At 47.1% G+C, this 13646-nt stretch overlaps 1 protein-coding gene across 3 annotated transcripts; it reads right to left on the bottom strand.

Annotated features, from left to right (window-relative positions):
• Positions 1-3549: 3549 nt before the first annotated feature.
• On the bottom strand, positions 3550-13315 carry SERPINB9 (serpin family B member 9). Of its 3 annotated transcripts, none has more exons than XM_081246871.1 (8): positions 12711-13315; positions 12232-12344; positions 10743-10920; positions 9187-9324; positions 8715-8832; positions 7284-7426; positions 5744-5899; positions 3550-4663 (listed from the first exon to the last, which is right to left on the bottom strand). In XM_081246871.1, exons 2-8 carry the CDS (start codon positions 12261-12263, stop codon positions 4259-4261), a joined length of 1170 nt encoding a protein of 389 aa, XP_081102997.1. In that variant the 5' UTR covers positions 12264-12344; positions 12711-13315; the 3' UTR covers positions 3550-4258. The 3 variants fall into 3 exon arrangements, with proteins under 3 accessions (XP_081102997.1, XP_081102998.1, XP_081102996.1); XM_081246872.1 differs by having other exon boundaries at positions 12286-12344; XM_081246870.1 differs by lacking the exon at positions 12232-12344.
• Between the last annotated feature and the right edge of the window lie 331 nt (positions 13316-13646).

Below are 13646 nucleotides of genomic sequence, written 5' to 3'. Positions count from 1 at the left end.
GCACTGTGTAAGTTTAAGGGGTACAACATCATGATTTGACTTAACATACATCATGAAATGATTATCACAATGAGTTTAGTGGACATCCACGATCTCATACATTTTTTCTTGTGATGAGAACTCTTATGATTTACCCTCTTAACAACTTTCATAGATAACATACAGGAGTGTTAATGATATTTATCAGGTTATACATCACACCCCCAGCACTTATTCATCTTATAACTGGAAGTATGTACCTTTTGACCACCTTCCTCCAATTCTCCCTACCCCACACCCACCCCTACCTCTGGTGACCACAAATCTGATCTCTTTTCTATGAGTTTGTTTGTTTTTTGAAGTATAATTGACCAACAACGCTATGGTAGCTCTTGGTACACAACATAGTGATTCGATATTTCTCTACATTTCAAAATGATCACCATGATAAGTCTAGTTACCGTTTGTCACGATACAAATATATTACCTTATGATTGACTATATTCCCCACACTGTACATTTCATACCCATGACTTATTTTGTAACTGGAAGTTGGTACCTCTTAATCTGCCTCATCCATTTCTCTCTTCCCCCAACCCACCTCCCCTCTGGCACCGCCTGTTTCTTCTCTGTACCTAAGACACCATTTCTATTTTATTACATTTGTTTATTTGTTTTTTAGATTCCACGTGTAAGTAAAATCATATGGTATTTGTCCTTCTCTGATTTCACTTAGCACAATACTTCTAGGTCCATCAATGTTGCTGCAAATGGCAAGATTTCATTCTTTTTTATGGCTAATATTCCATTATATATATATGTGTGTGTGTGTGTGTGTGTGTGTGTGTGTATCACATCTTTTTTTTTAATGGATCTTTGAGTATAACTGCTTCACAATACTGTGTTAGTTTCTGTTGCACAACAAAGCGAATCAGCCATATGCATACACGTCCCCGTATCTCTTCCCTCTTGTCTCCCTCCCACCCACCCTCCCTATCCCACCCCTCTAGATGGTCACAAAGCACCCAGCTGATCTCCCTGTGCTATGTGGCTGCTTCCCACTAGCTATCTATTTTACATTTGGTACTGTATATATGTCCATGCCACTCTCTCACTTTGTCACAGCTTACCCTTCCCCCTCCCCATATCCTCAAGTCCATTCTCTAGTAGGTCTCTGTCTTTATTCCCGTCCTGCCCCTAGGTTCTTCATGACATTTTTTTTCTTAGATTCCATATATATGTGTTAGCATACGGTATTTGTTTTTCTCTTTCTGACTTACTTCACTCTGTATGACAGACTCTAGGTCCATCCACCTCACTACAAATAGCTCAATTTCGTTTCTTTTTATAGCTGAGTAATATTCCATTGTATATATGTGCCACATCTTCTTTATCCATTCATCCATTCGCTTGGGGGTTCTCCCCGTCTCCTTGGGCATCAGGGTCCCCCACCAGCATCCGGCAGGCACCTTGTGGGGGGGACACGAACTCTGCGTCCTCCCGTGCCACCATCTTGACTCCTCTATACCACATCTCCTTTATCCATCCATCGATGGGCACTTTGGTTGCTTCCGTATCTTGGCTGCTATGAACAATGCTGCAATGAACATAGGGGTACATGTATCTTTTTGAATTAGTGTTTTTGTTTTCTTTGAGAAAATACCCAGAAGTGGAATTGTTAATCGTGTGGTAGTTCTACTTTTTTTTTGAGGAACCTGATGCATTTCCCTGATGATTAGTGATGTTGAGCATCCTTTCATGTGTCTGTGGGCCGTCTGTACATCTTCTCTGGAAAAATATCTATTCAGGTTCTCTGTCCATTTTTCAGGCAGACTGTTTTTTGATGTTGAATTGTATGATAGTTCTTTGTATATTTTGGATATTAACCCCTTATCAGGTATATTGTTGGCAAATATAATTTTTATAGATATTTAATAATATTTTCTTTCAATTTGGCTATGGTGTTTCTTCAAAATTGAGTAATTTTTCACCTTATTAATTGTTTAGATTTTACCTTTCCTTTTTGACTATTATCAACACGTTTTTCAATTCAAAAAGAGTTACAGGTACTGGGACAACAGGGTACCCCATATGCAAAAAAATTAAGTTGGACCCCTACCTCATATCATAGATATCGAAATGGATTAACAACCTAAATATAAGAGCTAAAACCATAAAAGTCTTAGGAAAAAACATAGCTGTACATCTTCATGACTTTGGATAGGGCAACAGATTCTTAGCTATGACACCAAAAGTATAAGCAAAAAAAGAAAAAAATAAACTGAACTTCATTGAATTAAAAACTTTTGTGGATCAAAGGGCATTATCAAGAAAGGGAAAATATAACCTAAAGAATGGGAGAGAACACTTGCAAGTCACATATCTGATAAGGGTCTAGTATCCAGAATATATAAAGAACTCTTACCTTGACAACAAAAAGACAAACAACCCAGTGAAAAAATGAACAAAGGACTTGAACAAACTTTTCTCCAAAGAAGATATATACAAATGGTCAGTAAGCCCGTGAAAAGATGCTCAACATTATTAGTCGTTAGGGAAATACAAATGAAAACTACATATCACTTCCCACTCACTGGGATGGCCATAATTTTTTTTTAAAAGAAAGAAAATAACAAGTATTGGCAAGGCTATGGAGAAATTGGAACCCTTATACAGTGCCAGTGGAAAGCAGCCACTGTGGAAAGAAGTTTGGTGGTTTCTCAAAAAGTTAAACATAGAATTACCATATGACCCAGCAATTTCCTCCTAGGTATTGTACCCAAAAGAATGAAAAACAAATATTCCAATAAATACATGTACATGCACATTCATAGCAGGATTACTCACAAATAGCCGAAGGGTGAAAACAAACCAAATGTCCATCAATGGATGGTTGGATAAACAAAATGTGCTCTATCCATACAATGCAATATTATTCAATCACAAAAAAGGATGAAGTGCTGACACCTGCTACAACATGGATGAACCTTGGGCACATTATGCGAGGCGAAAGAAGCCAGACACAAAAGGACATACATTATACTACTCAACTTGTATGAAATTACCAGCACAGGTACATCCATGGAGATGGAAAGCAGGTTGGTGTCTGCCGGGGGGTGGGAGGGGGAGGGAATGGGGAGTAACTGCTTAGGTACAGGGTTTTCCATTGGGGTGATAAAGTATTTTTGGAACTAGATCACCGTGGTGGTTGCACAACATTGTTAAAGGCCAATGCATTGTTCACTTTAAAATGGTGATTTTATGTTATGTGAATTTCACCTCGATAAAAAGAATTCTTAAAAAAAACCCAATAAAATCGCTGATTTCTAATCCGTTTTTTTTTTTTTTTAAGTCACAGAGCTCATCAAAGATCAAACTGCTTACCAGTGCACAATAAGTGACACACTGATGTGTAAAACACAGTCCCAACCCCTGATGAACTTAAAATCTAGCTGGAAAACGCAACTACCGTAAGAGACGTGCCCTCCCTCGGTGCAGTGAGAGTTCAAAGACGCACGTCTGGTTACGCAGAAAAGGAAGCATTTCTCGAAGAAGACATTGGAAATGAGCTTTAAGGGTTGCATGGAATTTTTACTGTTAGAGTTTGAGGCACAGAAATACAGTAACACGAAGAAAGGTGTGATCCCTACAAGGGGTCACATGGTAAGTTTAAGGGCATCACCTAGTCCGGCCTGGTTGTCCTCAAAGCTGCCTAATTCCGGCATGGGCACTAGCAGTCAGGTGTCAGAGGACCGTGACTCCACCCCTTTGCGGCCCCAGCGCCTGATGCAGTATTTGGAACATTCGTGGTGACCAATGAATGTTAAAGAGAGATAACATTAAAATGAGCATTAAAGAAAGTTCCTACAAAGCACAAGCACCAGGAAATCTATAAAATGGTAGCGATAGCGAGTAGCTTCTATTACTACTGAAATGGCCTAAGGCAAGCATGTGACCAGAGTTGAGAACACAGCATGACTCGAGAGGATGGTACGTGGAATGAGTGGGAAGTACGTCTGGGGCCACAGGGGAGCACTTTGCCTGCCGTCCTGTGGGGTTTGGGCTGCATCTCGGATACAGCAGGGAATCGTTAGGGTCTCCTGTCCCGCGATCCTGGTTACGTAGCACAAACAAGTGGTCGGCAAGGGAGGAAGCGAGGGATTCTGCTGGCTGATCGTTCAGCCAGTGGGGACCTGCCCAGGCCCATCCTCCGGGCGCTGTGGGGTGGGGTGTGGGGACACAGAGAGGGAAAAGCTCCCACGCACGGGGAGTGCATCCCCTACGGGGAGGAAAGCCTGCCGCAGAAGAGAATGCTGCTGGCTTTGTTGTGCCTGATGAAGAAAAGAAAGGGGTGGTCGGCACAGAACCTGGGTCCAGACTCCATGCAACACTCCACCACTGTCACGGCCAAAGCGGCCGCGGCCTCCGTGCCTTCCTCATTCACCTCCACCAAACTCTTGTGCGCAAACCTGGACAGACACAGGTCGCTGTCGGCTGACATGGCCGAGAAGTCAGCCCTGCCCTGCTGGAAGGCGTCAACCACCCCCAGACCCTGCAGCACAGGCCCCAGGTCATAAGCCTCTTCCAGTTTAAATCTCGGGAGGAAAACTTCCACTTCTGTGCTTTTCATGCAGTCTGGGTGGGTCCAGGCGAGGAATTTCTCAAAAGTGAGATGTTTTTCCACCTGAAAGACCAGAATTCCACTTTGTGATTCCTACTTCAGCACATGTCAGGCACCCCCGACCCTTTCTCCCCTCGCAGAAGGACCAGCGTCCCCGTCACGTGCCAGGACAGGTGTGAGATCTCATACTAGCACTAGTTCACACTCGGCTTCCTTCCAAGCCGGGGGCTGGCGGGGAGATGCCCAGGCAGCCCAGAGCCACCGGACCCTGGCTGCTCTCTCCTCACCCACAGCTTGCAGGAGACAAACTTTATCCTGACAATTCTCAAGGCCCAGCTGACTCTGCTTTTTTTGCTTTGAACTTTGATTATTTTTGAAGGCAACAAGACATTGCTGCTTAGAAAAGAGATGGGAAAGAAAGGGCTCTCGGTGTAGCCCGACCCGAAGGGAGATCTCCCCCCGAGGTGGGGCCCGTGTGCTTCCTGGAGAAGAGACCTCACAGGGAGAGGCCCATGGCTGCAGCTTGGCTCACAGCGGCCCGGCCCACAGGACATGGGGACGCTGCCTGCCACCCAGCGCCCGGCTAGAATCTACTGGGCAGCGGTCGGCTCTCAGCCTAGGGATCCACGTCAGAAGCAGCAAGGCGGCTGGGGAGAGTCATCTTGGGAGTTTCTGGCTCTGCCCCTCTTGAGTGAGGCTCCTGCCTCGTCCCCTGCCCCCATGTGAGGTCATTCCCTGTCTCAGGTTCTGAATAGAGACATGAAAATATAATGCTCATAACAATGATTACGATAATAACAGTGGATCACATTTACACAGGGCTTATTATGGACCAGACAGTGTGCTATGCTTGTTACCTGAACTACCCCCATTTTATCCTTGTAATTGGGCTATCAGGCAGATGTTAGCCTTGTCCCCATGTGAGAAGACAAAGGCTGGGATGAGTGAAGTGACAAGGTCACGTGGCGATAATGGGACAAGTAGGTCTTGAATAACCGTTGCATCCAGAGCCCAAGAGCCTGAACACTGCCTCCTGCCTGGCTGCTCACATCCCAGCCTGAAAGGTGCACCCCAAAGGTGGAGGAGGGGCTTGACTTCTAGCCTAGAAGGAAGGACACGAGGGTGTTGCAGGGTTCAACTCACCGAGCTCAGAGCCACGTGGTCATCAGGGAGCAAGACGAGCATGCTCATCTCCTCACCCGCGTAGGGCAGCTCGAGGACCTGGGCCTGTACCTCCTCTACGTGGGCGAGTCTAAACGTTCCTTCCTGAAACATCATCTGCACCGGCCTTTGCTCCTTCTGACGGGAGTAAACACACGAGCCCGGAATTAAAAACAGATTCCTGAAAGAGGCAGCATGACTCCAGAGTGTTTGCAGCACCCGGGATGGAAACAGGATTTGTGCCCTAGTTAATATTTACAAACTGTCCACCAGCATCTTCCTGTTCCCATCACAAGGCATCTGCCGTCAGCAGACAGGTGCCAGACTGGGAAAGGAGATGTTTCCTTCAGCAAAATAAATGTGATGCTCTGCATTTTCCAGAAAAGGAAGTCAGATCTGCCACAGTTAAGATATGCCCAGCAAATATACCTAACCAAACAGTATAATCAAATGAATTAAATAGAAAATTATTCCTATTTAATTAGAAAAAGGTTTTATGATAAAGTGGGATGAAACCTATAGTTTCACAGCAATGTGGTCCGGAATGTAGATGGATGCACAGGCTCAGAAAGCAGTGTGGCAGCAAGTGTCAAGAGCCACAGGGGTCTTCATGCACTTAAGTCCAATTGTCTCAATTCTGATATGCTAAGTTGAGGAAATAACTTTTTTAAACACAGAAATGCTATATGCATGCAGAAGTTAACTGAAATACTACACTGATTAAATTCATTTTAAAAAGTTGACACAGGTCACCTATTATAAAAATTAAGATAGTTTCTAAAATCCATGCCCGAAAAGTTGTTCTCCCCCTCCCCCCTTTGCAATTAGAAGGCTGATTATTTAAAGTACACCTTATTCTAAGAAAAGGGTTTTACTCCTATACATTTCCTAATTGCATTAAAATCGTATTTTGTTTTAGGGGCTGAGGGGTTTGGCAAACTATTTTAATGCCTGCCTAAATCGAAGTTACACCTCAATGTCAAGACTCAGGTCTTTGTCAGCTTTAATATTAGAAAGCTATAAATACTGAATTTATAATGAGAAATTAATTAACAGCAAATCAAGTCTATATTTATTCACAGTTTTTAAATACCTGATTCAAGAAACACGTTTTCATGTTCTCTCCCTGTGTCCCCTCCCCCCGTCACACACATATCACACACTTCCTTAACACCTGTGGGCTGTTTAAAAAATTTTTTTTAAAATTTTTTTTGCTTTCTATCTGAGCAATTTGGGCTTAACAGAAAACCTTGAGTTTCCAGAAATGAATGTATGATGGACACATTCATACAGCAATGACTGGATAAGAAATTATCAAGGCAGTAGAAGCAGTCATAAAATGCAAAAAAGTACCGGCAGCAAGTGTTTTTTATACCTTCAGTTCTTATCTACTGAGTTTAAAATTTCACTCAGAAATGTTAAGTTTCAAATTATTTTTAACCAATCATTTCTATTTTTACAAAGTTAATTTTTCCATTCAATTTCTTCATCCAATTCTCAGCATGTTCAAAAGTCTCCCCACCCGGTTTACTCTGAACGGCATCTCCCTTGTGTACGTTTTGTTGAATTGCTCATTCCACCTTCCTTTGAAGTAGACTGTGTTGATGAGAACCAGCCTGGTCTGTGCATCAATTGAGTTACCCGGCAACAACTCTGGAATTTTACCTTCAGGGAAAAGTAGAGAATACAAAGCATGATGAATCAACCATGATAAGGCTTATTGGAACATCCTTGATGATGAGTCTAGGACCAAACATTCTTTTTTCAGATTTGCTGAGTTTGGATTGGTATATACAGAAATCACACATGCGGGTGGTATTTATTATCACCGGTACTTCAGGACATCTGCAAAGTCAGTGACATGAACCACTCCCCCAGTCACTCAAGGAAAACTCTGCTCCAGGTGGGAGAACAAGACAAACAGGAAATGAGGGATGGGCTGGAGAGGCTACAGTCATCTCATGTGGTCAAATGCCCACAACGAATGGCTCAAAGGGGAAATCACCAGCAATGGACAGCGTGAGTGCACTGATGAACTTCTGGAAGCCTCCAGAAAAGATTTCACTATTTGATCCTCCAGACATTCTCAGAAAAGGTCAGGTGGTAAGTGAAAGGTACTCCCTTCTTCCCCTGGAGCTCAAGTCGTACCTTTTCAATGAACTAAGAGCATCCCTGTAATTCACTGCCGCCAGAGGAACAGGGGAGATGACTGCTAAGTCTTCAAGGAAAGACAACCTCTTGTTCTTTACTTGTTAATAAACGGCTCCCGCTTATTAACGGAAATAGCATCGTTCCTAGTGGTACTAAATGCAGTTGGTGCAGAGGGGGCTGCGTGGGTCCAACATCACACAGGGATCATGGGGGCCAAGACCACAACACGCCACCCTCTGAGACAGAAACGAATAGGGCCCCACTCCCCCCCAAACAGTGATTTCAGTCTGCAGAATCCATCAGCCCCAAGAGAGGGTTTGCAGCTGGCCTACAAGTCTAGGTTTTTCACATCTAAGGATGGTAGTGCAGGCAAAAGACATGAAAGAAGCAGGAGGATAAGTAAGCGTAATGTGATGGAGGTCTGCGTGGACTCTAGACGGAGGAGCCCAAGCGTACGATCAGACCATCAATTTCCTTCCTACGGAGGTGCTGGATTCACCAACACGTGAACATCACCGGCCAAGTGAAAGCATGTTTTGCGGTGAGTTATTAAACTGGAAACCTGGCCTACGAGTTTCTTTTCGTATCAGTCACTCTGGTCCTGGGTGAATGGACAAAATGAAGTCTCTGTTGTTGAAAATCCCAGCATCTGATCAGAACCTCTGGGAGTCCATGAAGGTTCAGATATGCCATGAGGCCCAGCCAACCCGGCGCTGACCACGAAAGACTAGTGACATCAGAGGGGCAGGGAGCCGGGGAGGAGGAGGAGAAGGCGGGAGCGGGGATAACGTGTAATTCTGACCTTCAGTCTTTTTTGAGACCCAAGCGTTTATCTGTTTCCTGGACGGCTCTGCAGCTTTGGCAAAGGAGAGCTGCTCCAGCTCAGTGTGGTAGAACCGAAGACAGGATTCCTGAAAGATCTTTGGAGGAAAGTGGTCAGTGAGGCTGTATTCCTAAATAAAATGGCAGCAAGGTTCCAAAAGCTCTGAACACTGCATACTTTATATTAAAAAGACCAGATATCCCTTAAGAGTGATCATCCTAGTTTGCTAGATATTAAAAGATCAGTGTTTATAAATAGGTAAGTACTAAGCCATGAATAACCAGAAATGGATAAATGAATTTTAGAAGTAGTCACATTTTAAATAGTTCAAGGCATAGTTAGGGAATGATAAGTTTTTAAAATAATGTTCATAAGTTTCGGTTCTCTGAAGTCTTGCTCTCAGACTCTACATTTTGATTGCAACTTTTATTGTTCTGTTGATTCAACTTACAGAGAGGAATTCACAGGTCTTCTCTCCAAAGAGCCTATTGGCCGTTCTGAGTACATACTGTGTGCCAGGCTTGTTCAGCTCAGTGAGAAGTGCCCGGAAATCCTCGTGAATGTCTTTCTCTGTATTTAAAGAAAGCACCTGTTAAGAAAAATAATTTAAAAATTATCAACATTGCTCTTCAGTCTCAACAAAAATTGTGAGCAAACTTTTTTCCCAAATACTTCACAAAATGTTCCTTTAAAAGGGCATTATTTTTATTTTACGTGCAGATTTAATACATACCAGAGAAGCAACACCATGTGGCGGTAGGGGGAAGATACAGAGAGATAGGTGGGGAGAGAGAAAACAGAACACTTGGGTAAAAGAGGTGGCTTTTCTGCCTCAGTGGATCTCTCTTGTTTGAAGATGAATCACAGGAAAGAATGAAGAGGACAAGAATGGTTCAGAAAAGTTCCTTGCATCCCAAGGGAAGTTTAAGTGTGCCCTAAATGGAGGCAAACTTACCTCTAAAATTTACCCCCCAAAAAAGGATGTAGTTAAAAGCATTAAAAATCACAGTGGGAAAGACAGCGCTTTCAGGGTCTGCCAGCTTACACAGAGTCAAAGCTCGCTCTTCGAAAGCACTTCCCTTGATGTGACAAAAGCAGCAACCTGCATTTCGCACACTGAGCGCCTGTTATTTTCCCGTTGAGCACACGGGAGGGTGAGGACCGCTCCGTGTCACACCTCGTAAAGTAACCAGACAACCTGGGGGCTCCCACATGAAGCTCCTGTAAGGGTTCGTCGGCTGGCCTAGAACATAGGAAAGTTCATCAAGAATAAAGAACACCCCTCTACAATGAAACCTTCACCCCATCATACATGATCTGGGAAATGATTACCGTACTGAAACAGAAAGGCACCCCGACGGTGAAGGGGCTTGTGTGCAGGGTGGGAGCTCCACCATAACACCAGCCTTCTGGTTTCCTCTTGGGCACGTGTCTCTTGCCTGCTCTATAAAATCCCCTGGGGACAGGGACAGGCTCATTTTGATGTTACTGAATATTTGTTAAACTAAGCTAACTAGCACCTATGCAGTCTGTACACGTAATAAGCACATGCCTTTTCACCCTCTTTGCATACTTCTGCTTATCCCCTAACTCAGCTGGAAGGCATGTTGGTATACCACTGACTTGAAACAGATATTAACCTACCTTTCTTACCAGTGAATAATTATAGTTACAAAGTCTTTGACTCTAAAAATGAGATAGATCTTAGCTGCTGAGATTTCAAACAATTTCGGTATCATATCCTAAACACAGATAAAGTGCTAGGACAAAATTCTGATAGCCATATTCAGGTTATCAACTGGAAAAACTTTTCCCCAAAAAGATCTCAGTGAAGGAGACCTCAGCCCTGCCCTTTGCTTCTGGTTCCCCAGGAAGCCCCAGCTCCCGAGACAGCATGCGTGTGCACCAGGCGTCCATGCCATCTTCCTTCGGGCAGTTCTGGAGAAGGAGGTCTGAAGTGGGGTGACAGAACATAACCACGGAAGAGAGTCCCTTCTCCAGGCTCACCTGGGCCACCTGGGCAGCAGTGTCTCCTTTTGCCCCCAGGAAGACCATGGCCAGGGCAGAGGAGATGCTCACAGGAGAATAAAACACGTTGCGTGAAGGGTCATCTTGACACAGTATCTTTAAAAGGCGGAGGGCAAAAGTGCCATTTGCTTCAGAAAGAGCGTCCATGATGCTGGGTCTGGAGCCAGAGAGTGAAGAGAAAGGAGGCCACCTCAATAACCCCTGAATGCTGTTGACCTAACACATGGCAATTTTAGAATTGCACTTTTTTCTTCATCTTAAAGCTCAAAAATAGTTTATGGAGGCAGATCCATTTACTGTTGCTCTCCATCCAAAAACTAAGTCCAACGTTAAATTAGCTAAGCCTTGGGAAAATCAACAGAAATCAGGTGCAGTAGTACACACACACACACACACACACTCTCTCTCTCTCTCTTTCTCTCTCTCTCCCTCCCTCCCTCCCTCCCGGGAGCAGTGAAGTCCAATCCTTTCCCATCTGAAGAGGAGGACACGGTCAGGGAGGAGGAAGGGCAGGAAACCCCAGATGACAAACTGGTCGGTGCTCTGCCTGGTCCCCGTACGCCACGTCCATTTTATTTATTTATTCTTTTGCAGTACGCGGGCCTCTCACCGCTGTGGCCTCTCCCGTTGCGGAGCACAGGCTCCGGACGCGCAGGCTCAGCAGCCATGGCTCACGGGCCCAGCCGCTCTGCGGCATGTGGGATCCTCCCGGACCAGGGCACGAACCCATGTTCCCTGCATTGGCAGGCAGACTCTCAACCACTGCGCCACCAGGGAAGCCTACCACGTCTATTCTTTCATATATTTATGAAGACTCCTCGTGAGATTTTCAGTTATGACTCAGGCCATGGTCTCCCCATTTGCCAGCTGATACTTGAAAAATGTATGAGAGGCGGAATTGTATCCAGACAGGCTGGAAACGGGTATAAAATGGGCTGCGAGGCAAAGAACTTTCACCTACAGTGGCTGCTCAGTCTGGGGACGGCCCTCGGCTCCCTACGGCCAACCATTATCCCATAACCCAGAACCCAGCTCAGAGCCTGGCCTTCCTGTTCTCCAGACCTCAGGTGACTCCTGTACACTGGAAGTGGGGCCGAGACAATGTGCATTGTTTTGTTCTGTTTTTTTTTTTGTTTTTGGCTCAAAACACGGATGTGGCAGCTTCCCTCATTCCTCCCACCCAAAGCCTCCAGAGTAGACTGAGCATGACAAGGGAAACCAGTGCCTGGGGGACACCGGAGTGGAAAGGCAAGGAGGAAGCGGGGGTCCAGGAGAGGACAGTCGGGGTGACGGGGTACAGCCAGCGAGAACAGGGAGGCTGTGTCTGTGAAGCAGGGAGGTCGGCGGTGTTCGCGCTGGTGGGCAGGTCGTCTGAAACTGGGGGCACATCTGAAGCGGAACGAGGCACGGCCAGCGTCCCCCAGCCCACATTTCTCCGGCCCACCTTGGAAAGGAGACCCTCTCTCACCCAACCGCTGGCCTCAGGCCCCCTTCATCCATCACACGCGTCACCAAGCCTTGCCTGCTGCCTCCGCGCCGCAGGCTGAGAGCCTCAGGACAGGACGGGTCCCCACATACGCTCTGCGCAGAGGAAGGCGGCGTCCTGGCCCTCCACGCAGCTCTTAACCCGCCCACGGCCCTTGGGATCAGCTCAAAGCGCACTTGCCCTAAACGACCCAGCCTCCTGCCCCGGCCTCCGGAACCCCTGCAGCCCCTCCCCTCCAAGCCACGTGTAAGCCTCCGAAAGCACCGTTTGCCCGACTCCGGTTAACGGCGCTCACCCTTCCCTCTCCACGCAAGCATCACGGCCTCAGGCGGCGTCTGAGTTCCCGCCCTGCGCCCGGACGCGCGCCCCGGCCCGAGCCGCACAGCCAGCGCTCCGGTAAACAGGCCGCCCCGCCCGCCCCGCGCTCTGCGGGAGGCGCCCCCACGTGCGCGCGGGCCCACCTGCCGCCTCTGCTCCGCGGGACCCCGACCGCCCGAGGCGCAGACCCGACTGTTGCCCCGTCCAGTGCCGCCCACCGCCCAGGACTTCCCGGGGCGCGGCCCGGGGGAACGGGCGGGCGGGGCCGGGGCTCCAACCCCGCCCCCGGCCGCGCCCCGCACAGCCCCGCGCCGCCGGGACGCACAGTTCCGCTGGGACCCCGACCGCTGGGACGGGGGCGGGGACGGGGACGGCGGCAGAGGCAGGCGAGGTTCTGAAAGGGAAAGCGCGGCTGCCAGTGGCTCTGTGTCCAGTGAGAAGGGACACCGGGGCGCGTGCAGAGGGGCGAAGAGGACCCGGACCCCTGGGTTCTTCCACTTCCAGGAAGCGGACACGGGTGCAGAGGCGCGCTCCTGCAGTAGGTGCGGAGGGCCTGGGGCTCTTTCCAGCGGGGCCGATTCAGCCAGGACGGAGGACTCCGCCAGGGCCCGCCGCTCATCAGCGGACCCGAGCCCACTTGCAGAGGCCAAAGCCCCTGGGGTCCGAGCCCTTGTCCACCGCCGGGCTTCGGCTGTGGTGCTGGTGTGTAAGCCGAGCGGCAGAACAGATACGGAGTCAGAGGGGCTCGGCCGGGGCCTCCGAGGGGGGCAGGCTTCCAGTGGGTCTCAGTGGTTCAGGGTCATCAGGGCCCACACTCCTCCCATCCCTCCTGTGTCAGCTTCACCCCAGGCCGGTGGCCAGAGGCCCCAGCCACCGGAAGCATGTTGACAGGATGATATCTTTCTTTCTTTCTTTTTTTATGTTAAAAGTGAAATTTATTACAATACAGTAAGTACAAGTGTTATTTAAAAAGCTGGTTAAAATTATAAAGTGTCTATATAATTTTTCTAATATAAATATTGGAAATAACAACTTGAACAGTTCTATACGTATGTAGTACATTGAAAACATAAAATCAT

The sequence above is a fragment of the Mesoplodon bidens genome, assembly GCF_964165515.1.
Source record: "Mesoplodon bidens genome assembly, chromosome: 10".
Taxonomy (NCBI): Eukaryota; Metazoa; Chordata; class Mammalia; order Artiodactyla; family Ziphiidae; genus Mesoplodon; species Mesoplodon bidens.
This window is presented reverse-complemented; position numbering and strand designations above follow the sequence as displayed.

Bases quoted from the DNA above. Each gene is read 5' to 3' on its own strand.
- SERPINB9 (XM_081246870.1), bottom strand. From the start codon at position 13,186: ATGAGCGGCGGGCCCTGGCGGAGTCCTCCGTCCTGGCTGAATCGGCCC. The intron at 8,833-9,186 runs GTAAGTTGAATC...TTTCCTCCAAAG, and splicing joins AGACCTGTGAATTCCTCTCT to ATCTTTCAGGAATCCTGTCT. The intron at 5,900-7,283 runs GTGGGGAGACTT...TACTCCCGTCAG, and splicing joins TGCCGTTCAGAGTAAACCGG to AAGGAGCAAAGGCCGGTGCA.